Source organism: Acinonyx jubatus, chromosome C2 (assembly GCF_027475565.1).
Source record: "Acinonyx jubatus isolate Ajub_Pintada_27869175 chromosome C2, VMU_Ajub_asm_v1.0, whole genome shotgun sequence".
Taxonomy (NCBI): Eukaryota; Metazoa; Chordata; class Mammalia; order Carnivora; family Felidae; genus Acinonyx; species Acinonyx jubatus.
Window position 1 is genome coordinate 122,735,667 of NC_069384.1, and position 27,402 is coordinate 122,763,068.

The window sequence follows — 27,402 nt, forward strand, 5'->3', positions numbered from 1 at the left end:
TCCATAAATGTAGATTTCATCATTTTTGATAAACAGTCATCACAGAAGATGAGGCAGAATTTGAAAACATTGATGGAAGAAACAACACGTCAGCAGAACATGATCCAGGAGCTCATAGAAACTAATCAGCAGCTTAAGTAAGAAAATGGAAAAATGTCTCTTTTGAATTGTTGGTATATAAGTGATATATGCATTCTAAAAATCATTGCCTTGAAAAGAATCCAGACCTTTAATTTTCTATTTTGACATAAATGTTAAGTTTAAATATTTTTATATTTTAATATTTTTAATAGATAATTCTTTCAGTAATAGCTTAGCTTAGGTGTGTAATAGTGTCCTATATTTCTTATATTGGTTTGTGGTTATATGATGGAAATTTTAAGAATGCAAAGAAATTTTAGAAATTCATTATGTTGTTAGATGGGTATGTTTGTTGATGTGATTTTACTTTTATAACTAAGGGAAGGAATTGTGTGTCTGTTATTAGAAATGAACTTCAGCTAGAACAGAGCCGAGCAGCCGATCAGGAACAACGAGCTAATGACTTGGAACAAATTATGGAGTGTGTGAAATCCAAAATTGGTGAATTGGAGGATGAATCCATAAATAGGGTTAGCCAGCAACAGAATAAAATAAAAGATCTTCAAAAGGATCATAAAGCTTTACAGGTATTAATTGTGTTTTCTTACATGATAGTACTAAAACGGCTCATTAAGATCAAGGTGACCTCTGTGTTGTTGCTTAATTCAGTGGACTTTATCTTATTGACCTATCACTGTTGCCTTCTTAAAATTCTTTCTTTCTTTGGTTTCCAGAATGTCCTCTCCTCTGGTTTTCCTTTTGGTCATTCTTCAGTTCCTTTGCTGGTTCTTATCTCTCTATCCTCTTAGTGCTGGGACTCCCCAGTACTCATTTCTTAGATCTTTTATATTTCCTATATATTCTGACTCAGATGTTCAGCCTAATTCATAGCGTAAATTCATTTGTAATTTAAATCTGTAGCCCAGGCATCTTCCCTTAGTTCCAGACTGATACCTTGCAGCCTATTTGATATCTCTCCTGGATGTCTAATAGATATCTAGAATTTTATGTGTCTAAAAATGTATTCCTGGATTTCTTCCCAAAACTTTTAATTTTTTTTTAGTCTCCACTCCGGTCCAAGTCACCTTCATTTCTCTTCTACCCCTCTGTTGGTCTCTCTTGTTTCCACCCTTGCCTTTTTCAGTGTCTTTTTGAACATAGTAACTCAGAAGCCCCTAATGGCTTTCCTTTTTCTTTAGAGGAGAATCAAAAAGTCTTACCATGGCCTCTAAGGTCCTACATATGTGGCTACCTGTTACTTTCTGATTTCATCTAGTGTACTCCTTGTTTATTTCTACTCCAGCCACACTCATGTTCTTGTTCTTCCTTGAACATTTTCCTTGATCATCCTCACCTCACAGCCTTTGTACATTTTGTTCTTTCTTTTCCCTTTGCCCTGCATGCTCTTCTCTCTCTCCTTTCTCAGTGTCACCAAGAGTTAGCTGCATGGCTTGTTCTCTCTGTCCTTTCTTGGATGTTACCATCTCTCAGGAATTCCTTCCTTGACTACTTTACTTACAGTTGCCAATCCCATCCACCACACTTCATACTCCTTCCTTGATTTATGTTTTATCCATAGTTCTTACCGCTGTCCAACATCCTAACATACTATATATAAACAAGTAGTTTTGTTTATATATTTCCCTGTGTGAGAATGTAAGCTCCATGAAGGCAAATATTTTTGTCTATTTTGTTTAGGCTAAAAGAGTACCTATTATTAGTAGGAGTAAATGCTCAAATATTTGTTACTGAATTAAATTTATGTAATGTTTTTATGGAATATCCTTTGTGATTATTATAAGTTGTTTGGTTACTTTTCTTTTTATAAAAATAGCAGTATTTTAACACTGCTTAATTTCCCAATTTTAAGAAATCGTTACTTTATTAAAAAATTTTTTTTATTTTTTTATTTATTTTTGAGAGCAAGAGAAAGAGCGTGAGCTGGGGAGGCGCAGAAAGAGAGGGAGACAGAGAAACTGAAGCAGGCTCCAACTGGCAGCACAGAGCCCAATGCAGGGCTCAAACTTAGAAACTGTGAGATCATGACCTGAGCCGAAGTCAGACGCTCAAGCGACCAAGCCACCCAGGCGCCCCTATTATATTTTATTTTTAAATGTTTATTTATTTATTTTGAGAGAGAGCACATGGGCGAGTGCAGGGAGGGGAAGAGAGAGAGGGAGAGAGGAATCCCAAGTAGGCTCCAAGCCCAGTGCCGAGCCCCATACAGGGCTCATGAGATCACGAGCTGAGCCATAATCAAAAGTTGGCTGCTTAACCAACTGAGCTACCCAAACACCCCTATTTGAGAGTCTCTTATGGTTTCCTCCCTCTCTGTTTTTATCTTCCTTTGTTTTTCCTTCCCTTTTGTTTCTTAAATTTAACATGTGAGTGAAATCATGATGTTGGTCTTTCTCTGACTTATTTCGCTTAGCATAATACATTCTAGTTCCATCCACATTTTTGTAAATGGCAGGATTTCGTTCTTTTTGATCACCAAGTAATATTCCATTATATATATATACCATATCTTTATTCATCAGTTGATGGACATTTTGGCTCCTTTCATAATTTGGCTATTGTTGATAGCGCTGCTATAAACACTGGGGTGCACATGCCCCTTCGAATCAGCATTTTTGTATCCTAGTAGTGTAATTGCACTAATTTTTGAGGAACCTCCCTACTGTTTTCCAGAGTGGGTGTACCGGTTTGCATTCTCACCAACAATGCAAAAGAGATCCTCTTTCTCCACATCCTTGCCAACATCTGTTGTTGCCTGAGTTGTTAACGTTAGTCATTATGACAGGTGTGAGGTGGTATCTCATTGTGATCTTGATCTTTTTTGTACTTGTTGATATTGATATTTTTTGTACTTGGGCTGATTTGTGCCCCAGTATGTACTCTATTCTGGAGAATGTATCATGCGTACTTCTGAAGAATGTGTATTCCAATGCTTTAGGATGAAATGTTCTGAATGTATGTTAAGTCCATCTAGTCCAGTGTGTCATTCAAGCCATTGTTTCCTTGGTTTTCTGTTTAGATGATCTGTCCATTGCTGTAAGTGGGGGTGTTGAAGTCCCCTACTATTATGGTATCATTATCACTGAGTTTCTGTATGTTTGTGATTGGTTTATATGTTTGGGTGCTCCACATTGGCATAGATGTTTGTAATTGTTAGGTCTTCTTGGTGGATAGACCCCTTAATTATGCTATAAAGCCCTTCTTCATCTTGTTACAATGTTTATTTTAAAATCTAGATTGTCTAAGTATGGCTACTCCATGATAGATGGTTCTCCATCCCATTACTTTCAATCTGAAGGTGTCTTTAGGTCTAAAATGGGTCTCTTGTAAACAGGATATAGATGGATCTTGTTTCCTTATCCATTTTCTTACCCTGTGTCTTTTGATTGGAGCGTTGAGTCCATTGACATTTAGAGTGAGTACTGAAAGATACTAATTATTGCCATTGTGTTGCATGTAGCGTTGGGAGTTTCTGGTGGTGGTCTGTAGACCTAAACTTTTTTAAAGTCAGCAAGACATGCAGAATACATAACTGGGTTATATGTACTAAAATCTAAATAGGGAGGAAAGAGATAGGAAGGAAATGGACATTTCATGTGGCACAGGCTATTAAAATTGTTCTTGGTGGGAGATTGTGTGCTGTGTGAATGGAGGTCTAGTTCTTGGGTTCCCCATGAAAGATTTATATAAGAATCCGCACTCAAATAAAGACAGCCAGAAGAAAGTAGCAAGCACAAAGCAGTTTATTAAATAGGACAATATGCTGTCAAGATGGGATAGCAGGCAGGCCCAAGGTGGCAATGGCACTGGAGTTAGGGCTATCTTTTCTTTTTATGGTTGCATAGGTTACGGGTAGTGGCTATAGTGGTCTCTGACTGAGGTTTCCAGTCATTTAAGGGACTCCTCCAATAGGGAGGGGAAGTTTTTGGTCCTACAGGGTGCTTGCCAGAACTGTCATAGCTGTTTTCCCTCACGGGAGTGAGGGGTGCTGAAACTGCAGTTAAAATATAGTATAATGAAGTTCTAGGTTATTGCAGGCCACAGACTCACAAGGAGAGCACCTGCTGTTCTTGATCTGATAGCCCTGGAAGGTGGGGAAACTGGAAGCACTGTTTACCACCATCCTTACCTCCAGCTCATATCTAACTACCCTATCAAAATCATTGATATGTAATCATCTTTCACTGAACATAATTATTTCAAGATTCATTCATGTTGCTGGTTGTATCAATAGTTTATTACTTTTTATTACTGACAAGTATTCCATTGTGTGGATATACCACAGTGTATTGACCTGTTAGTGTGTATTTGAGTTGTTTCTAATTTCTGACTATTAAAAATAGAGCTTATGAATATTTGTGTTCAAGTGTTTCTGTGGACATAGGCTTTCATTCCTCTTTGGTAGATATCTAAGACTAGAATTGCTGAGTTGTATGGTAAGCATATATTTAACTTTGTAAGAAACTGCCTGTGACTTGTCTTCCTTTTTTTGGTAGTTTTCAAAGAGCTTAAGTTCTAAATTTTGATGAAGTTTAATTCTATCAGGTTTTTTAAAAATAGCTTATGCTTTTGGTTTGTATCTTAAAAAATGATCCCTAGCTCAAGGTTATAATATCTAATTGTTATACCACCATTTTTTAGAAAGAGTATCCTGCCTCTGCCACATTGCCTTTGTACTTTTAGCCGAAATGAATTGTTGTATGTGTGGCTCTACTTCTGGACACTGGTTTCATTAATGTATGTATCTGTCTTTATGGAAGTACCACACTGTTTTGATGATGGTCAATCTTGTAATCAGGCACTGTAAGTCTTCTACTTTTTTCTTTGTCAATGTTGTGTTCACTATTTTAGGTCTTTTGCATTTCTTTGTGAATTTTCTAATTGTTGATTTCCAGAAAAAAGGCCTGCTGGGATTGAATACATAGATCAATTTGGGGAGAACGGCATCTTAACAGTATTGAATGTTATGATCCATGAACATGCTGTTTCTATTTGTTTAAGTCTTTAATTTCTCTCAGCAGTGTTTTGTAATTTGGGGTACTCTGGCCTTTCACATATTTTATCAGATTTAGCTCTGAGTATCCAATATTTTAATGGTATTGTAGATGATTGTATTGTAGATAGATGTATTGTAGATGATTGTTTACTAAAAAATAAAATCTTAAAAATAAAAACCTTAATCTCTACACCTACCTTAGGTCTCAAGCTCACAACCCTGAGATCGAGTTGCACACACTTCCGATGGAACCAGCCAGACACCCCGATTTTCTGTTTAATTTATTAATGTTCATTGCTAGTTTATAGAGATAAATTGATTTTCGCCCCTTTTTTGTTGTATATCGTCATACAGAACATAAAACTTAACCATTTTAAAGTATACACTTGAGTAGCATTAAATACATTCCTGTTGTGCAACTGTCCTCACCATCCACCTACAGAACTTTTTTCATCTTCCCAAACTGAAACTTCATACTCATGAAACAGTAACTCCTCATTCTTGGCTCCCTGCAGCTCCTGACAACTATCATTCTACTTTGTCTTATTATTGACCATTCTAGTTACCTCATATAAGTGGAATCATACAGTATTGGTCCTTTTGTGACTGGCTTATTTCATTTTACTGTAATGTCTTCAAGATTTATCCATGTTGTAGCATGTTGGAATTTACTTTCTCTTTAAAGCCTGATAACATTCTGTTGTGTGTATATACCACATTTTGTTTATCCATTCATCCATCAATAGACACTTGGATTGTTTTCATCTTTTGGCTATTGTGAATAATCCTGCTATGAACGTGGATGTACAAATGTCTATTCAAGTCCCTGCTTTCAGTTGTTTGGGTTATATACCCAGAAGTGGAATTGCTTGGTCATATGGTAAATTTATGTTTAATTTTTTCTTGAACTGCAATATATTCTCAAGTTGCTACACTATTTTACATTTCTACCAGCAAGGCACAAGATTTCCCTACATCCTTACCTACATTTGTTATTTTTTATTTTTGTTGTATTTTTAATAGTAGCCATTTTAATTGGTGTGAAGTGGTATCTTATTCTGGTTTTAATTTGCATTTTACTAATGGTCTGTAATGTTGAGCATCTTTTCATGTGCTTATTGGTCATTGGTATATGTTCTTTAGAGAAATGTCTATTCAAGTCCTTTTCTTGTTTTTTTATTGGATTTTGTTGTTGAGTTGTTGGAGTTGTTTATTGATTGATTGATTGATTTTTTAACATTTATTTTTGGGAGACAGAGACAGAGCATGAGCAGGGGAGGGGCAGAGAGAGGGAGACACAGAATCTGAAGCAGGCTCCAGGCTCTGAGCTCTCAGCACAGAACCTGATACGGGGCTTGAGCTCACAAACCGCGAGTTCGTGACCTGAGCCGAAGTCGGACGCTTAACCAACTGAGCCACCCAGGCGCCCCTGGAGTTGTTTATTTTGGATACTGACTCTTATCCTATGTACTATTTGAAAATATTTTCTTATTTTGTTTTTTGTCCTTTGATAGACAAAAGTTTTAAGTTTGGAGAAAGTCAATTTATCTGGTTTTTTTTTCTCTTGTGCTTTTTGTGTCTTATCCAAGAAATGATTGCCAAATCCAGTGTCACTAAGCTTTTGTCCTAAGAATTTTGTAATTTTCTTCTAGGAATTTTATAATTTTATCTTGTACATTTAGATCTTTGATCCATTTTAAGTTAATTTTTGTGTATGATGTTAGATAAGGGTCCAACTTAATTCTTTAGTATGTAGATACCCAGTTTTCCCAACATTATTTGTTGAACAAATCCTGTTCTTTTCCCTTTGAATGGTTTTGGTACCCTTGTTGAAAAAAAATTTGATCATGTATCCACAGGATTATTTCTGGGCTTTCTCTGTTCTACTCTGTTGGTATATACCAGTATCACACTGTTTTGATTACTATAGTTTTGTGATAAGCTTTTAAATCAGGAAGTTTAAGAACCTTAACTTTGTTCCTTTTTTAATATTGTTTTGGCTGTGTAAGATCTCTTGAGATTCCATATGAACTTTAGGACAGATTTTTCTGTTTCTGCAAAAAAAATGTCATTGGAATTTTGATAGTGATTGCATTGAGTCTCTAGATCACTTAGGGTAGTATTGACCTCTAAACAATATTAAGTCTTCCAGTCTGTGAATACAGAATGTCTTGACATTCATTTGTGTTGTCTTCACTTTCCTTCAGCAACTTTTTATAATTTCAATGTATGTCTTTTGTCTTCTTGGTTTATTTCTGTTTTATTCTTTTCGATCTATTGTAAATGGAATTGTTTTCTTAATTTCCCTTTTGGATTGTTCATTGTAAATACAGAAATGCAATTGAGCGGTGTCTGGGTGGCTCATTCGGTTGAGCATCTGACTCTTGGTCCTGGCTCAGGTCACAATCTCGTGGTTTGTGAGATTGGGCCCCATGTGGGGCTCTGCACCAACAGCCTGGATCCTGGTTAGGATTCTCCCTCCCTCTCTGTCCTTCCTTCGCACGCACGCTCTCTCTCTTTCTGTCTCTCTCTCTCTCTTTCTCTCTCTCAAAGCAAATTAAAAAACAAGAAATGCAATTGATTTTTCTCTGTTGACTTTGTATGTTTCTACATTGCTGAATTCGTTTATTCTAACAGGTTTCTTTTTGTGCACACTTTAAGTTTTCTGCATATAGCATCGTATCATCTACAAACATACTTCTACCTCTTTCTAAAATGGATGCCTTTTATTCCATTTCTTGGCTGATTACTCTGATAAGGACTTCCAGTACTATGTGGAATACAATTAACGAATGCAGGCATCTTTGCCTTGTTTCTGATCTTAGAGGAAAAGCTTTCAGTCTGTCACTATTGAGTATGATGTTCACTCTAGGTTTTTCATAAATGGCTTTTTAAATTTTTTAAAAATGTTTTATTTACTTTTAAGACAGAGAGAGACAGAGCATGAGTAGGGATGGGGCAGAGAGAGGGAGACACAGAATCTGAAGCAGGCTCCAGGCTCTGAACTGTGAGCACAGAGCCCAGTGCAGGGCTCAAACTCACGAAATGTGAGATCATGACCTGAGCCAAAGTCGGACACTTAACCAACTGAGCCACCCAGGTGCCCCATAAATGGCTTTTATTATGTTGAGAATGTTTCGTTCTGTTCCTGGTTTGCTGAGTGTTTTATCATGAAAGGGTGTTGGATTTTGTCAAATGCATTTTCTACATCAATTAAGATGATGATATGTTTTTTTTTTCCTTTCAATCTGTTAATGTGGTGTAGTACATTGATTTTTCATATGATGGGTCGTTTCTGCATTCTAGGAATAGATGTCGCTTGGTCCTGGTATACAATCCTTTTAATATGTTAAGGAATTTGGTTTGCTAGAGTTTTGTCGGAGATTATCCACATTAGTGTGTATAATGGATATTGGTTTGTGGTTCTCTTCTCTTGTGTTGTCTTGCTTGGTATCAGGATAATGTTGGCCTCATAGAATGACTTAGGAGAGATACAGTTGATGGTTGTATATTGCTCTTAACACCTGCAACCTTGCAAAACTGATGATTAGTTCTGGTTTCATTGCTAATGTATAGATAGAGGTGGAACTGGGACAATTATCACTTGGCTCTAAAGCAACTGCCTGACTTCCAGTTGGGGGCTGAGGCAGATGATCACTGGTTACTGGGAGATGTTGTAGTATCAGAAGCTGAGTCCCCTTTTCCCTTGAGGCTATCTAAGTCTCAGTAAACTTGACACTATGGGCAGGTGACCATGTGCTTAGACAAGTCATTCTCTTTTGAAAATCGTATGTCTTAGTTATAGGCAGGTTAGGTGGGGATGGAGTTTCTCACTGAGTTTAATGAAAAGTGTATTAATAACAGCAATGATAGTGTTGTTGATAATGAGCTTTCAAAGGACATTGAAGGATTGAAGGTAGGGAATAAGGGAAAACCAGGCCAGTGATATTTCATTGAAGACAAGCAAGAGAGTGTCCAAGATTTATATTCCTTTGTATAGATCTTGGGGTATATATTATTTCTTAATAATTAATCCTTGTTAGGGACTTCCTCTGAGTTTGTTGTCTCTCATATTGCATGAGTGCCTAAATTGATCAAATTATCTGAAATCTTGAATTGTCATTGATCACTTAATCTGAATTTTAGGGGCACTTGGGTGGCTATCTGACTTGATTTCTGCTCAGGTCGTGATCTCAAGGTCATGTGATCAAGTCACATTTTAGGCTCTGTTGTTGGGCTCTGTGCTGGGTGTGGAGCCTGCTTAAGATTCTCTCTTTCTCCTCCTGCCTCTGTCCCTCCCTAGCTCACGTGTGCATGTATGCTCTTTCTCAAAAAAAAAAAAAAAAAAAGAAAAAAAGAAAACTGAATTTTAAATCCTGGCTTTTGTTAAATCCAATTTGTTAATATTGGTTGTTTCCTGATTATTATTTTCATCTATGAAATTATATCATTTTTATGGACATACTTGAGTTCCTATACTTACTACCCAAACTTGAATAGACCCAATTAATTATAGTTTCCCTATTGTTTGTTTTTTTTTCTGTTTATGACTTATTAATGTCCTTGGAGCTTGCACCCATGTGAAAACAGTTGTTAAAAGTTCTTGAATGAAGCATCTTGATAGAAGCTGTGTACAATGTTATTAGGGCAGCATGTCCTAGAGGTACATATGGTGATTATGTTTTTTGAAAAATTTCTTACAGGCAAAATGTCAGCATTATAAGAAAAAACAAATGGAACAACAAGAGACCATTGCTTCTTTGCAAAAGGATATCTATAGATTAACAAAAGAGGAGGAAGAGCGCATTGTCACTCAAAACAGAGTGTTTGCTTATCTCTGCAAAAGAGTTCCTCATACCATCTTGGATAGACAGTAATGTTTCCTACATAAATTCATATGTGTAGTTTTATTCATTATCATTTTTTAAAACACATTTTATCTTGGGAGTGGTTATATCTCTTATAAACTAGAGGAGTCTTCCTCCTTTTGTTCCCTGCTTATTTTCCCCCCAAAATGTCATTGACTTGTTGAAGAAACTGGTCATTTGTCTTGGAAACTGGTTTATGCTAGATTTGCTTTCTTATTATGTCATTTAACTTATTCTTCCGTCTCCTGTATTTTCTCTAAACTGGAAATTAGGGCTAAATTTAGATACAAATATTTTTGGCAGGGGTGCCTGGGTGGCTCAGTCATATAAGCATCCAACTCTTTGTTTTTATTCAGGCTGTGATCTCACAGTTGTGAGATGGAGCCCTGTGTTAGGCTCTGCCCTGACAGCACAGAGTCTGCTTGGGGTTCTCTGTCTTGCAAAATAAATAAACTCACTCTCTCTCAAAATAAATAAATAAACTTTAAAAAAAAGGAAAAATATTCCATAGGTTGTAATTGCTTCTAATTGTAACATACTAGGCACATATTGTCTTGTTGACTTACTCTTAGGGATACTAGATTGTTGGGGTTAAATAGTAATATAATCTTTCCACTATAAAATTTCCCATCATCTCTTCATCTAATGGTTTCATCCAATTGATGATTTTGCAAAATGGTGATTTTTCAATTCTACTGTTTTTTTTTTTTTTTTAATGAATTCTTTCATAAAAAAAGAATCTTTCTTATTGACTAGGGGCTGTTTAGTTGCCTTATGTGGTTTGTTACAGGGAAGATAGAATTAATGTTCAGTTTTTTCATTTTACTTCCTACTTTTTCTTTTTTTAAAAATTTTTTAGAGTTTATTTTGAGAGAGAGAGAGAAAGCTAGCAGAGGAGGGGCAGAGAGGGAGACAGAGTCCCAAGCAGAGGCTTGAACTCACAAAATGTGAGATCTTGATAACCTGAGCTGGAATCAAGAGGCAGATGCCCAATGAGCTGAGCCACCCAGGCGCCCCTTAATTCTCACTTTTTAGAGTAAGAAGTTGATGCTGTTATGATTTCCAGTGATAAGCAGTAAGATTTTTTGTTTGTGGCTATCTCTCTTCTTTCTAAAGTTGTTAACTCAAATATTTTAATAATAAAATTATTCTGTCTTCAGCCGGTGGGAACTTTTTCCTGCTGGTATTATATCCTTTCGACCCAACCGCATTAATCTTTGTTAAATTTCTTACTTTTAGGCAGAAGGCACATTCTGTGCTTTATTATTATTATTATTAAATTTTTTTTTTTTTGCCTCAGAGCGCTTTTGTGAAGTGGACTCAGATATTTGTTAAAGCTAACACTAAACATTTAGAATTAACTAAATTAAAATTCAAATTAATTAATTAGACATTTCTTTTAGTTAGGAATGGTTTTTAGAGACCACAGTCTGGATGTTGGGGTTGCTTGTCATGCTTATAATGTTTATTATGTTTTCACTGATTTTTAGGACTTTTTAGTGAAGAGTGCAGGGAATTATATATATATTTCTGGGGAGAAAACAAATCATTAATTTTTTTTTCCATCTAAAGTTAATATTACAGGATTGAAAGTCTGATTCTACATTTGTAACTTTCTTTTATGCTAGAAATCCTTTTTCCTAACAATAATATAATACTTACTCATTTGCTTTATTGTGTAATATATGAAAATGGTTTCAAAATAATACCAGAATTACTGCTAACAATAAGCCTACTTATGAAATTTAAATTTCTTTGCAATTATCTTAGACACCAATAATGTATTCTACTGGGATGCAGTCAAATACAGTGTTGTAAAATATCTTGAAATATTTCTTTGTGTGTGTGTCACCAGATTAATATACAGTTAGGTTTATTTAATTTTGTTTTCAATTTTTAGGGATTGCTTTTTTATATTTGATTTACTTTTGAATATGTAAGACATCAATATGATTCCAAAGTCAAAACTAATTACTCGTATTCAGAAAGTTGTGTTTTCATTTCTGTCCCCTTGACCCTATTCCTTACTTCCCCTATGGGTAATTTTAAATGTTTAGTGTTATTTTTAGCAATATCATTATTATGTTCATTTTTCCCTACCTTTTTAAAGTTTATTTTTTAAAGTGAAAGAGTGCAAGCAGGGGAGGGGCAGAGAGAAAGAAGGATAGAGAATCCTAAGCAGGCTCCATGCTGTCAGCGTGGAGCCTGATGTGGGGCTCGATTTCATGAACTATGAGATCATGACTGAGCCAAAATAGAGGTGAACCCTTAACCAGCTGAGCCACCCAGACACCCCCGTATTTCATCTTTTTGTATAAAAGGTAGCACCATGGTTTTTTTTCATTTAATAGGATAAATGAATTAAATTTTACCTAGTCTTATGTATTTACATAATAGAATTATATTTCTCTTTTACTATAAAAATGAGTTCTCATATAAATTAAAAATGAGTTAAGACTAGATTATTTTGATAATTATTTAAGAGCTAATACATATATATAATTTTCATCCTTTTGAAGGAAGAAGGACAAAAATTTAAAAATTAAAATTAAGATACCATAAATATATAGTTAGGATAGGTATAAATAAATTTTATTTTATTACTTAAAACAATTTTTAATGTTTATTTAAAAATTTTTTTTGAATGTTTATTTCTTTTTTAGAGAGACAGAGACAGAATGCGAGTGGGTTAGGGGCAGAGAGAGAGGGAGACACAGAATCCAAAGCAGCCTCCAGGTTCTGAGCTGTCAGCCTCAGACCCGGGGCTCGAACTCATGAGCTGTGAGATCATGACCTGAGCCGAAGTCGCACACTCAACTGACTGAGCCACCCAGGCACCCCTTTAATGTTTTTTTTTGTGAGAGAGTGCAGAGGAGGACAGAGAGAGAGAAAATCACAGAATATCCATAGCAGGCTTCAGGCTCTGAGCTGTCAGCAGAGAGCCCGATGTGGGGTTTGAACCCATGGACCGTGAGATCATGACCTGAGCCCAAGTCTGACACTTAACTGACTGAGCCACCCAGATGCCCTACTTTTTTTTTTTCTTTAAGTTTATTTCTTTTGAGAGAGAGAGAGAGAGAGAGAGAGCACACGCACATGAATGGGGAAGGGGCAGAGAAACAGGGAGAGAGAGACTGCCAAGCAGGCTCTTTGCTATCACCATGGAGCCAGATGGAGGACCTGATGTCATGAACTATGTGATCACAACCTGAGCCAAAATTAAGAGTCGGATGCTTAACAACTGAGCAAACCAGGCACCCCAATATTTTATTTTATTATTTTTATTATTTTTTATTTTATTTTATTTTACTTTATTTTAGAGAGCATGAATGGGAGAGAAAGCGAGAGAGAGAGAGAGAGAGAGAGAGAGAGAATATCTTAAGCAGGCTTATGGTGCCCAATGTGGGGCTCAGTCCTATGACCCTGGGATCACAACCTGAGCCAAAATCAAGAGTCAGATGCTCAACCGACTGAGCCACCAAGGCTCTCCTAGGTGTGAATAAATTTAAAAAAGAGAGAAGCAAAGAAAGAAAAATAGGGGTAAGGAAGAACTAAAAGAAGGAAAGGGAGATGATTATAGTGGGAGAAAGAGGCATATAAGAGAGGAATGAAGGAGGAAGGGGAATGAAGACAAGAACAAAAACCAGCCAATTTGAGTGAGTAAGAGGGCAAGAGAAAGAGAAGTATTGGGAGAATTTATGTGCCATCCGAAGTCAAGCTAATTCAGGTGTGAATTTGATGACCTGGAAATTCCCTATTGGATTTTTAATAAAGCTAATTTTCAGTTTGAGATACAGAGCTTAAAAAATTGTGAATTAACCCTATTAGTAATACATGAGTTGGAACCACTATGGCTATTTTTAAAAGTTACAAAGGCATTGGGCAAAACAATATAGAACATACACAGATGAGTAAAAACATGTTTCCTGCCACTATGGACTTGATAATCTAGCTGGGTAGGTAGAAACATACATAGAAAATAGAAGGCAGATTGTGGTCTGTGCTGTAATGGTGGGGCAAATAGGATACTAAGTGGGCATGATAGAAGAAGAGATTAGTTTCCTTTGAGGAAGATGGGGATGACCAAAAAGGTTTCATGAAGGAGGTAACTTATAAACTTGATTATTAGGAGCTATAGAATTTTAATAGGTAGAGATGAAGGAAAGGTATTTTAGTTAGAGAAGCATGGTGGCAGGAAAACGGAATATATTTGAAAATAGCAAGTAGTCCAAGAGGTCTGGAGCGTAGAGTGCACAAAATGATGATGGTAAGTGTCTTAAGAGACAATATGGAAGGGTGTGCTGGAACTTTGTGAAGGACTCAAACTCCAGGCTGAAGAGTTTGGGTTCTGCTTACTATATAGCAGGAACCCCCCCCCCCCCACCTCAGGATTTCTGATCAAAGAAATTAAACCCAGAGACAAAAAGACAAGTTACTAATCAGCTGTAGTAGTCTAGGTTGGAGATTGCAAAGGCCTGCATTAGAGCCAAAAGAAAGGAGAACTATGGCAAAGATGGACAGGAATTGTCCAGACTAACTGGCCGCAGATACTGAAAGAAGGAGAGGATTCAAAAATAGCCCAATTTCAAGCTAGGTTTGGGGAAGAGGGATGGAAGATGATGAATTCATGTATGGACATGTGCTTAGGTACCTTCCATCAGCCATGTAGAGATACTTGGCCTACAGTTAGAAGGGCCGAACTCCAGAGACCTTCCAGATATCAGATAGAGGAAGAAAGAAGAGGGAAAAGAGGAGTTACCTTTGGGCATCAGGGTAACTAAGGAAAAAAAAGTATTTCAGGAAAGAGAGGTGATAAGTGTTATATGCTGCCTAATCATTTTATGTGTTTGCCTTCTCACTGTCTTGCTCAGAATTCTCAGTTTGACACACAGTGAGTCTTCCTGAAAAGTTTATTGAAGGTATCTGGTAACCATCAGAATGAGTGAACTTTCCTATGAAGAAAAAGAGGGATGGAGTGGTGGCATAAGGGAGAAGTAGGGGGTGAAAGGGTTTGTGAAGGATATAAAAGAAATTAAAGCATTTTTGCAGGGTAATAGGAAAGCTGGTATGTGTTGAGACGGAGAAAGATTGAAGAGAAAGAATAACCCAGAAAGTTGTATAGTAAAAGCACAATTGGTTGAATAAGCTCTGAAAAAAAGAGATGAGTAATTTTCTTCAGATGGAAAAAAAGTATGAATTCTTGCTTTAAAAAGAATAATGTGGGGCTCCTGGGTGGCTCAGTCGGTTAAGCAGCCGACTTCGGCTCAGGTCATGATCTCGCGGTCTGTGAGTTCGAGCCCTGCGTCGGGCTCTGTGCTGACAGCTCAGAGCCTGGAGCCTTTTTCAGATTCTGTGTCTCCCTCTTTCTGACCCTCCCCCGTTCATGCTCTGTCTCTTTCTGTCTCAAAAATAAATAAACATTAAAAAAAAAAATTAAAAAAAAAAGAATAATGTGAAAACAGTGTTATTTTTTTAAGGGTTTTTAAAAATTAAATATGCAGCACGTTTATAAAAATTCAAACCGTATAAAAGTGTGTAAAGTAAAATACTATGTATCTGCTTACCCCTCCTAATTCCCACATTCCAGAGATAATCACTTGTAATACTTTAGTTTGTGTCCTTCCTAGGGTTTAACAACAGGAGTGCCATTGGCATTTTGCAGAGGTTGGTTCATTGTGTAGTAGGGCTGTCAGTTCATTGATGAACTTTTAAGATCCTTCCCTCTCCCCAACTAGTTAGTGTGACAACTAGAACCATCCCCTAGGTTATGGTATTATCCCCCACTTAAGAACCCATAAAGTTGGGCACCTGGGTAGCTCAGTTGGTTAAGCAACTGACTCTTAATTTCAGCTCAGGTCATGAGATCAAGCCCTGAATCAGGTTCTACGCTGTGCCTGCTTGGGATTCTCTCTCTCCCTCTCCCAGTGCCCCTCCCCAATATGTACTCTCAAAAAAAAAAAACAAAAAACCCACAGGGTTCTTATTCAAGATAAACACAACGTCACTTAAAATTATTTGTTTTTAAAACAAATAGAGTAATACTCTACATTTGGCTATGCAACGTTACTTTTGTTCCTTATCAATTTTTATTAGGACATAGAAATTTACATCATTTCTTCTGTGCTTCATTGTTTTCTATAGAGCAGATGTGTCATTATTTAACTTTTCCTTATTGAAGAACAGTTAGATTATTTCTGGGTTTTTACTCTTGTAAATAATGGTGCATTGGATAGCTTTGTTCATTTTGAGTTCCAAGCTTAAGCAAATATTTCTGTGGGAGCAGTTGCTAAAGGTAGAACTGCTGGGACAAGGAAAATATTCATTTAATATGTCGAGATATGAAGTTTGTGGTTATTTTAAAACCTATACTTTGAAATTAAAATATATGGCTTAATATAATGCTTCGGGTAAAAAAATCACATTTTTAAACAAACTTGGTGGTACATTTATCATTGTAATTTGAACTTATATAGAGACAATAGTAGTAAATGCTCCAATACCAAATTTTGAAAATTAAGTCTATCTTCTGTTTTCTAGGTTGCTTTGCCTAATTGATTATTATGAATCTAAAATTAGAAAACTTCATAAACAAAGGTAAGACTAATCATGTATCACAGTTTTTTTATTAAAAATTTTTTTCTAATGTTTATTTATTTTGGAGAGAGAGAGAAACAAAGCGCAAATGGGAGGGACAGAGAAAGAGGGACACACAGAATCTGAAGCAGGCTCCGGGCTCTGAGCTGTCAGCACAGAGCCCAACGTGGGGCTCAAATCAATGAACCATGGGACCATGACCTGAGTCAAAGTTGGTCTCTCAACCAACTGAACCACGCAGGTGCCCTGTATTACAGTGTTTAAAGTTATTACCTAGTCATGAATCACACCAAAATTTTTTATAATCTCATGAAATTTTAAATATATTTTGGAAATCTTCCTAATACAACTATGATTTCCTTTTTTTATAAAGATCTTGAAGACTGCATTTGACTTCTTATGTTAAAATTTATTGCATTTATTTTAAGATATGTGTATTTAACAGCCACCAAAATATTGGTCACAGAAGAAACAGTATTTAGTTTGTTGAAGTATTATAATTTGTTCTATGTCATCTAGCCACTGGACACTTACTGAGTGTATCCACAGGGTACATAAGATTTGACTAGCTGCCTAACAAAGTCCAAACTAATTAGTATACAGACTTAAAGGAGATAAAGGTAAAATGTCATAGTGAAAAATCAAACATATAGAGTAAAACACACTTATCACCTCTGATTTAAAAAATAAGGGTAGGGGCGCCTGGGTGGCGCAGTCGGTTAAGCGTCCGACTTCAGCCAGGTCACGATCTCACGGTCCGTGAGTTCGAGCCCCGCGTCAGGCTCTGGGCTGATGGCTCAGAGCCTGGAGCCTGTTTCCGATTCTGTGTCTCCCTCTCTCTCTGCCCCTCCCCCGTTCATGCTCTGTCTCTCTCTGTCCCAAAAATAAACGTTGAAAAAAAAATTTTTTTTTTAAAAACATGCAGATAAATTATCTACTCCATTCTTATATTCTTGCCCCGAGAATAATGACTCCAGAAACACTTCAGCCAATAGCAGAGTTGTGCTGGTTGCTGATTCCTTCTAGCACCTTGGGCAGTGTAAAAAAATAAAAGGGGGGGGGGGACAGGATGGAGAGAAAAAAGAAGGAAGGAAAGACAAGAACAACTAATGATACAGCAATTCCTAGTTTCATTCTTTTCAGAAAGTAGCATTATATCAAGTAACTTCAGAGACTTCCCTATTTCCAAGTGAGAGTGTGTCTTTTAGATGGTGTCAGATTCTACAGAGATGGGATGATTTGGATATGGTTCTTACCTTGTAAGATTTTACAATCTAGTAAGGGAGATAAAATGTAAACACATTAATAATTAAAAATAATAAGATTAAAAAACACTAATACATATAATGTAATAATAAAGTAATCACTAAAGTAAAACAGACAGTAATGTAGGAATTTAAAACAAGAACAATATAGTTTTGGATAGAGTGACTAGGGAAGTCTTTACAAAGCAGATGAGGGTTGTATTTGAGCTTAAAAGTAAAATTTGGGAAAGCAGAAAGGCAAAAAAGGTAGTCATTTTAGACTTCTTGGATGCTATGGGCAAAAGTGCATAGGTATAAGAGTGTAGGCTTTTTTTCTTTTTTTTTTTTTTTTTTAATGTCACTGTGATTAAGCCAATTTGGCTGGAGTTCAAGGGATTTGTAGTAACCTATAGAGAGTAGTCTTTCACATACAGTCCCAAGTAACCTAAAAATGAATGAGAAGCCATCATTTGCCTTGGAAAGAAGGAAGATACTTTTTCCTTTAATACAGAAAATCTGGGTTTTTCAGGTTTATTTAGGGTTCTCAAGAGAAATAGAACCAATAGGATATATACTGATGTAAATAGAAAGATTTATTTTAAAGGAATTGGTTCATGTGACCCATCTTGGATCATGAACCCATATACAAAAGACCCACAGGTAATATCATCCTCAGTGCGGAAAACCTTAGAGCTTTCCCCCTGAGGTCAGGAACACCACAGGTATGTCCACTCTCACCACTGTTATTTAACATAATGTTGGAAGTCCTAGCCTTACCAATCAGACAAAAGAAAAGGCATCCAAATTGGCAAGAAGGACATCAAACTTTCACTCTTTGCAGACCACATGATACTCTATGTGGAAAACCCAAAAGGCTCCACAAAAAAACTGCTAGAACTGATCCATGAATTCAGCAAAGTTTCAGGATATAAAATCAATGTACAGAAAATGGTTGCATTTCTGTACACTAATAATGAAGCAGCAGAAAGAGAAATCAAGGAACTGATCCCATTTATAGTTGCACCAAAACCATAAAATGCCTAGGAATAAACCTAACCAAAGAGGTGAAAAATCTATATACTGAATACTATAGAAAGCTTACGAAAGCTACTGAAGAAGACACAGAGAAATGGAAAAACATTCTATGCTCCTGGATAGGAAGAACAAAAATATTATTATAATGTCGAGACTACCCAAAGCAATCTACACATTCAGTGCAATCTCTATCAAAATAGCACCAGCATTCTTCACAGAGCTAGAACAAACAATCCTAAAATTTGTGTGGAACCACAAAAGACCCTGAATAGCCAAAGTAATGTTGATGAAGAAAACCAAAGCTGAAGACATCACAATTCCAGACCTCAAGCTGTATTACAAAGCTGTAATCATCAAGACAGTATGGTACTGGTAGAAAAACAGACACATAGATCAATAGAACAGAATAAAGAACCCAAGAATGGACCCACAAACATATGGCCAACTAATTTTTGACAAAGCAGAAAAGAAAATCCAATAGAGGGGTGCCTGGGTGACTCACTTGGTTAAGTGTCTGACTTTGGCTTAGGTCATGATCTCACAGTTAATGGTTTGAGCCCCATGTTGGGCTCTGTGCAGACAGCTCAGAGCCTGGAGCCTGCTTCAGATTCTCTGACTCCCTCTCTCTCTGCCCCTCCCCTGCTCACACTCTGTCTCTCTCTCAAAAATAAATAAACATTAAAAAAATACATGCAATAGAAAAAAGACTCTTTAGCAAATGTGTTGGGAAAGCTGGACAGTGACATAGAATGAACCTGGACCGCTTACACCATACACAAAAATAAACTTAAAATGGATGAAAGACCTAACTGTAAGACAGGAAGCCATCAAAATTTTAGAGAAAACAGGTAGGCAACAACCACTTTGACCTTGGCCCACAACAACTTCTTACTTGACATGTCTCCAGAGGCAAGGGAAACAAAAGCAAAAGTGAAATATTGGCATCTCTTCAAGATAAAAACCTTCTGCACAGCAAAGGAAACCATCAGCAAAACTAAAAGGTAACCGATGGAATGGGAGAAGATATTTGCAAATGACATATTGGATAAAGCGTTAGTATCAAAAATCTATAGAAATCTACCAAACTCAACACCCAAAAACCAAATAATCCAGTGAAGAAATAGATACTTTTCCAAAGAAGACATCCAAATGGCTAAGAGACACATGAAAAGATGCTCAATATCACTCATCATCAGGGAAATAAAAATCAAAACCACAATGAGATACCACCTCACACTTATCAGAATGGGTAAAATTAACAACTCGGGCAACGGCAGATGTTGACCAGGATGTGGAGAAAGAGGAACCTTTTTGCACTGCTGGTGGGAATGCCATTCTGGAAAACAGTATGGAGGTTCCGCAAAAAATAAAAAAACTACCCTACAACCCAGCAATTGGACTACTAGGTATTTATCCAAAGGATACAAAACTGTCTATTCAAAGGGGCATGTGCACCCAATGTTTATAGCAGCATTATCGACAGTAGCCAAAATATGGAAAGAGCCCAGATGTCCATCAACTGATGAATGGATAAAGATGTGTACACGCACGCACACACACACACTTTCTCTCTCTGGAATATTACTCAGTGATGAAAAAGAATGAAATCTTGCCATTTGCAACAATATGGATGGAACTAGAATGTATTATGCTAGGCAAAAATAAGTCACTCAGAAAAGACAAATATATGATTTCACTTATGTGGAATTTAAGAAACAGATGAACATAGGGGAAGGGAAGCAAAAATAAGATAAAAATGGAGAGAGAGACAAACCATAAGAGACTCTTGAATACAAAGAACAAACTGAGGGTTGCTGGTAAGGTGTTGGGTGGGGGATGGGCTACATGGGTGATTGGTGTTAAGGAGGGCACTTGTTAAGGGATGAGCACTAGATACTATATGTAAGTGGTGAATCACTAAATTCTATTCCTGAAATCATTATTATAGTATGCTAACTTGGAATTAAATTTAAAAATAATAACTAAAGGAATTGGTTCCTGTGCTTTTGAGGCAGGCCTGCAGGCTGCAGATTCAGGAAAGAATTCCTTCTTGTGGGTCTCAGTCTTTGTTCTTAAGGCATTTAATTGCATGAGGCCCTCCCACATTATCAGCGGTTCTCCTTTACTTAAAGTCTGTTGATTTATAAATGTTCATCAGATCTAAAAATACCTCACAGCATTATCTAGACTGGTGTTGGACTAAACAGCTGGGCACCAAGGCCTAGCCAACTTGACACTAAAATGTACAGTCATAGTATGTAAGAGTAAAGGGAAGGAAAGTGAAGATTTTAATGGCTTGAGAGGTTGCAAACTTAAGCTTACACAATCAAGAAAATAATGAAATTGAGGGAAGCAGGTTAGGTGAGGACTGTGGCAAATTGGACAGCTATGTACCGTCTTTCTAAAGAGGGCCATTACCACATACTCTAGCCATTTGATACCTTTTAAGAATGTGAGCTCAGTGTGGCTAGATTTGCCTAGGAGTGTTTTGAGAAAAATTACAAGGTTATATTTATAAATAAGATTTTATTTAAAAAAATTTTTAGGGGTGCCTGGGTGGCTCAGTCGGTTAAGCGGCCGACTTCGGCTCAGGTCATGATCTCGCGGTCCGTGAGTTCAAGCCCCGCGTCGGGCTCTGTGCTGACAGCTCAGAGCCCGGAGCCTGTTCCAGATTCTGTGTGTCCCTCTCTCTGACCCTACCCCGTTCATGCTCTGTCTCTCTCTGTCTCAAAAATAAATAAACGTTAAAAAAAATTTAAAAAAACAATTTTTTTTAATGTTTATTTTTGCGTGCCTGAGAGAGAGTGTGAGTGGGGAAGGGGCAGAGAGAGAGGGAGACACAGAATCCGAAACAGGCTCCAGACTCTAGGCTCTAGGCTCTGAACTGTCAATACAGAGCCTGGTACAGGGCTCGAATCCATGGACCATAAGATCATGACCTGAGCCAAAGTCAGATGCTTAACCGACTGAGCCACTCAGGCGCCCCATAAATAAGATTTTTTATATTCATAATTAACTCAATGATTTAAAAAAAATATTATATGTCCACAGAGTACAAACTGATGGTTGCCAGAGGGAAGGGGAGTGGACAGGTGGCCAGAATGGGTGAAGGGGAGTGGGAGATCAACACTTCCAGTAGTGGAATGAATAAGTCATGTGAAAAATAGGGAAAGCATAGGAAATGTAGTCAGTGGTACTGTAAAAAGCTATGGTGACAGATGGTAGGTACACTTGTGAGGAAAGAGAACATGGAAATTGAATCACTATCATTGTGACACATTATGTATCAACCACTCATAAAAAATTAAAAAAATAAAACATTGTCCAAATAAAACACTGTCCAAATAAAAACAAAATATTGTCCAAACGGAATATCACTTCCAACCCTTGAGCTATGTCTTTAGTAAATTCTTTTTTAAAATGTTTTTTTAATTTTTATTATTTTTTAAGACAGAGACAGCATGAGTGGGGATGGGGCAGAGAGAGAGGGAGACACAGAATTGGAAGCAGGCTCCAGGCTCTGAGCTGTCAGCACAGAGCGCGACGCGGGGCTCAAACTCAAGAACTGTGAGATCATGACCTGAGCCAAAGTCGGACGCTTAAATGACTGAGACACCCAGGCGCCCCTGTCTTTAGTAAATTATAATCTAGATTCAGGCATTTGCAAACTTTTCTGTAACGCGCCAGACAGTAAATAATATAGGCATTTTGGGCTGTATAGTGTTTCACAGCTATTCAACTCTGCTGTTGTAGCACAAAGCCAGCTGCAAATTATATGCAAATGAATTGGCATGGCTGTGTTATGTAAACCTTTAATTCGAAAATCCACAGCCTGCATGTACCCCACAGGCAGCCATTTGCTGACTGCTGACTGGATAGATGATAGAGTTTGGGATCTTTAGTAAGAGTAGAGAAGATTTAGCATAGCTATCATTTGAAATCTGCCAAGTGGAATATGGTATAAGAAGTTGCCTCTGAAGTTGTGCAAACTGGGGTTGTCTGACTAAAAATGATAAAAGGATTGAGGCCATTGTGGGGAGGAGTGTTGAATTTGGTTGTCATGAATTTTCACTAAAAATGCAGGGTTGAGGAATGAGAAGCTTGGGGGAAAGGAATTACTTTTTCACTTAGCAATCCTGTCATCACAGGCCTAGCTGAAGTGAGATAGTTTGGCCTATACAAACGTTGCTCAGGCCAGATATTTGGATTGGAATGTCTCTCATTAAGGGAGAAGGAGAAAGGAAGAAAATAGGAGCTACATTATAAACAATCTTCTTATAGATGAAAAAATTAGAAGTCATTTAAACTTGGCAGTGATGAGTCTCCAGAGAAGAGGGTTTTTCAGGGTTCATTGACTTCATAAACTCCAATAGTCTCCTTTCTGGGTGCCTGGATGGCTGAGTTATTAAGCATCTGAGTTCAGCTCAGGTCATGATCTCACAGTTGTTGAGTTCAAGCCCTGCTTCAGGTGAACACCAGCCCCGGGTGAGCCCTGCTTCTCTCTCTCTCTCTCTCTCTCTCTCTCTCTCTCCCCCCTCTCTTTCTCCCTCTCTCCCTGTCTGTCTCTTTCTTTCTCTCTCCCCCCTCCTCCTCTTACTTCCCTCTTCCGTCTCCCTATCTGTCTCTCACTTATACCCTATCTCTCTCTCTTTCTCTCTCTCAAAAAAAAAAAAAAAAAGACTCTTTTCCTCTGTCTCTCTCCCCCACTCAGACTCTCTCTCTCTAAAATTAAAAAAACAACAGTCTTTCTTAGAGTGAGTATTCACTTGCTAGTGAGGTTGTAGCAACTTCAAGGTGGATTTGGTATCTATAAATAAGGTATTATTATCACCTGAAGGAGCAGGAGTATTGTAAAAGAAGGGTATACTTGACAAGTATGTTATTACTGAAGAAAAGAAGATGAAAGAACAGAGGGGAGAAAAAGAGGGAAGAGAGACTACAATTTGGAGGCCTACATGGGCTAAACAGGAAACACAGGGGAAGCAGGTAGGTACCTATAGAGCTAGGGGAGTAAGACCAAGGGGAGAAGACAGGTGGGGCAGGGCCTCTTGCAGAGGCAAAAGCCCCTGCTTAACACCTGTGTATTAAGGGCGGTGTTGCTCAGAGTTTTTCTCATTATGAGAGATAGCAGTTGCTGTTGGGATACCACACTGGGGTACACCCAGAGCTGCAGTCAGAAGCGCCTGGCTCAAGAACTCTGACCACCCCAAGCCTTACCCAGTTGTCCTGAGGCCTGAAGGGGATGAGTATCTCACCACATCTATACTCCTTCTGCACAGTACACCTATGACACACTGTGTGGGGGCTCTAGTTCAGGGCACAGGTGTGCAAAGACTTCCAGAGGGACTTTGAAGGGAGTTTCTGAATACTATGGACTGTTACTTTGTCTTCATACACGAGCAAACTTGAAGCGACGATCAAGGCAGCAGAAATGTAAATGTAAGAGTTAACCAGCTGGGGGGTGCATGGGTGGCTCAGTTGGTTAAGCGTCCGACTTCGGCTCAGGTCATGATCTCACTGTCCGTGAGTTCGAGCCCCGCATCGGGCTCTGTGCTGACAGCTTGGAGTCTGGAGCCTGCTGCAGATTCTGTGTCTCTCTCTCTCTCTAACCCTCCGCTGTTCATGCTCTGTCTCAAAAATAAACATTAAAAAAAAAAAAGTTAACCAGGTGGAAGTCTTAGAAAACTGTAAATACACTATAATTTCTGAAAAAGAGGAAAAGTACATTTTAAAATGATAGGTGTTCAGCTATATAACTTTACTTTTCTTTGCCCAGTGTTAGTAATTCACTATAGATTACATGACCTAAATTGCTAGTTATTTGTTAGTATTTCCCTAACTTGGTGGTTACAATTAAAGAGCCAAGGAAGGTAGCATAGGAATAAAATATACTAGGCTCAGATTTTCTTTTGGGATGTCAGAGACATTTGAAAAACTACCCCAGGGAAAATGGTTCTATAGTGAATTAGTAGTTAGGAGAAGCCCCCTTGTTTAATTCCATCTTTCTCATTAGATAGAAATTTTATTTTATTTTATTTTTATTTAAAAAAAATTTTTTTTTCAACGTTTATTTATTTTTGGGACAGAGAGAGACAGAGCATGAATGGGGGGGGGGGGCAGAGAGAGAGGGAGACACAGAATCGGAAACAGGCTCCAGGCTCTGAGCCATCAGCCCAGAACCTGACGCGGGGCTCGAACTCACGGACCGCGATATCGTGACCTGGCTGAAGTCGGACGCTTAACCGACTGCGCCACCCAGGCGCCCCTATTTTATTTTTTTACTTAAAATTTTATTGAGATATACACCATTATCATACACCATAAAATTTACTCATTTAAATTGTAAAATTCAAAGGTTTTTCATATTTTCACAGTACAGCATCTTAGTATTCACAGTACACATTCTACTATATTCACATTTGTCAACCCTCATCACAATCTAAATTTTAGAGCATTTTATTAACTCCACAAGAAACCTTCTGACCACTAGCAGTCACTCCCAATTTTTCCCAAAGCCCCAGCCCTTGATAACTCCTAATCTACTTTTTGTCTCCATAGATTTTCATATTCTGAACATTACATGTAAATGGAACATACAATATGTGGTCTTTTATGACTGACTTCCTTCATTTAACAAAATGATTTAAAGATTTATCATGTTGTAGCATGTATCAGTTATTTCATTCCTTGTTGCTGAATATTTCAGCATGGATGCATTGTATTTTATTTATCTATCATCAGGTGGTGGGCATTTGGGTTGTTCTCACTTTTTTTTTTTTTTTTAACGTTTATTTTTGAGACAGACACAGAGTATGAACAGAGAGAGAGGGAGACACAGAATCTGAAACAGGCTGCAGGCTCTGAGCTGTCAGCACAGAGCCCGATGCGGGGCTCGAACTCACGGACCATGAGATCATGACCTGAGCCGAAGTCGGATGCTTAACCGACTGAGCCACCCAGGCGTGCCTCCCCCCTAACTTTTTTAAAATTTACATCCAAATTAGTTAGCATATAATGCAACAATGATTTCAGGAGTAGATTCCTTAATGCCCTTTACCCATTTAGCACATCCTCCCTCCCACACGCTGTCCAGTAACCCTCTGTTTGCTCTCCACATTTATGAGTCTGTTATGCTTTGTCCCCCTCCCTGTTTTTATATTATTTTTGTTTCCCTTCCTTTATGTTCATCTGTTTTGTCTCTTAAAGTCCTCATGTGAGTGAAGTCATGATTTTTGTCTTTCTCTGACTAATTTCACTCAGCATAATCCCTCCAGTTCCATTCACGTAGTTGCAAATGGCAAGATTTCATTCTTTTTGATTGCCGAGTAATACTCCATTGTATATATATATATACCACATCTTCTTTATCCAGTCATCCATCGATGGACATTTGGGCTCTTTCCATACTTTGGCTGTTGTTGATAGTGCTGCTATAAACATGGGGGTGCCTGTGTCCCTTCAAAACAGCACACCTGTATCCCTTGGATAAATGCCTAGTAGTGCAGTTGTTGGATCATAGGGTAGTTCTATTTTTAGTTTTTTGAGGAACCTCCACACTGTTTTCCAGAGTGACTGCACCAGCTTGCATTCCTAATTAGATATAAATATTTAAAAATTGTCTTGGATAATGGAAGCAAGGGACTTTGAGGTTCACTTCTTATTTCCTGGAAATGAGTGCTTTCATATTTTTTATTTTACTTTTAACACCAGTCCTGTGAGGTAGATGTCACAGATACTTCTCTGACAGAAGACAGATTCTGAGATTGGTGTACTCAAATAGCACTGGGTTAATGGTATCAAGACTTGAATTGTGACTGATAAATCTGTTGCCATGTCCACTCTGCATTTGCATTTTTTTTTTGTATAGGTTTTTTGGTGACCTAAAAGTAGTAGAAGAAAAAACAGTATGCTTTGTTTTTTTATTCATTCAAAAAGTGTTTTTTCCACCACCTCTTATGCCCCATATTCTTCTAGGCAGTGAGATACAATGGTGAACTAAACAAAGTTCTGGTCCACATGGATTTTACATTCTAATTAAGGTGATAGTGAACAGATATGTACTATAATACTGGGTAGTGTGTTCTAATATTCTCTCTGAGAACAAGTAGGAAATTTGGCTTAAATTTTAATTGATATAGGTTATCAAGCCTTTACTGATTTTTGTTAGCTATATTTTTTCTATTGAAGATAGATTTTTCATAAGAAGTACACACGATCTGTCTTTTCACAGGGTATATAAGGAAGATGAAAGTCTGTCAGAAGAAGAGAAAGACTACAGAAGTTCTGATGCCTCACTGACTTATAAAGGCCTTCTAATGGTATGGGGACTACATGAGTAATAAGTACTTTTTTATGAAGTAAAATAATCTGGAAAGTTAACTATTTTTCTATGAAATGTGTTGAAGTCATTACAGAATCAACTCAAGGAATCAAAATCCAAGATTGATGCGCTTCTAAGTGAAAAGCTGAATCTCCAAAAAGATTTGGAAACCAGGTGAGAGAAACTTAAATCATTTTTACTTAACTTTTGGAAAGTAAATACATCCTGGAATTTAGGGTGTTAAAT

General features: G+C 37.5%; 1 protein-coding gene across 14 annotated transcripts in view; it reads left to right on the top strand.

Moving 5' to 3' along the window:
- The window catches only part of CEP70 (centrosomal protein 70), an 84,449-nt gene that overhangs the window by 33,070 nt on the left and 23,977 nt on the right, over positions 1-27,402 (top strand). For 13 of the 14 annotated variants that reach the window (XM_053221395.1, XM_015082471.3, XM_053221398.1 and 10 more), the window contains 6 exons: positions 14-137; positions 488-668; positions 9,799-9,968; positions 16,501-16,557; positions 27,067-27,154; positions 27,242-27,330. In XM_053221395.1, the coding sequence (XP_053077370.1) occupies positions 14-137; positions 488-668; positions 9,799-9,968; positions 16,501-16,557; positions 27,067-27,154; positions 27,242-27,330 (709 nt within the window). The remainder of the gene's footprint in view (positions 1-13; positions 138-487; positions 669-9,798; positions 9,969-16,500; positions 16,558-27,066; positions 27,155-27,241; positions 27,331-27,402) is intronic. The other variant, XM_015082478.3, reaches the window with a different exon arrangement.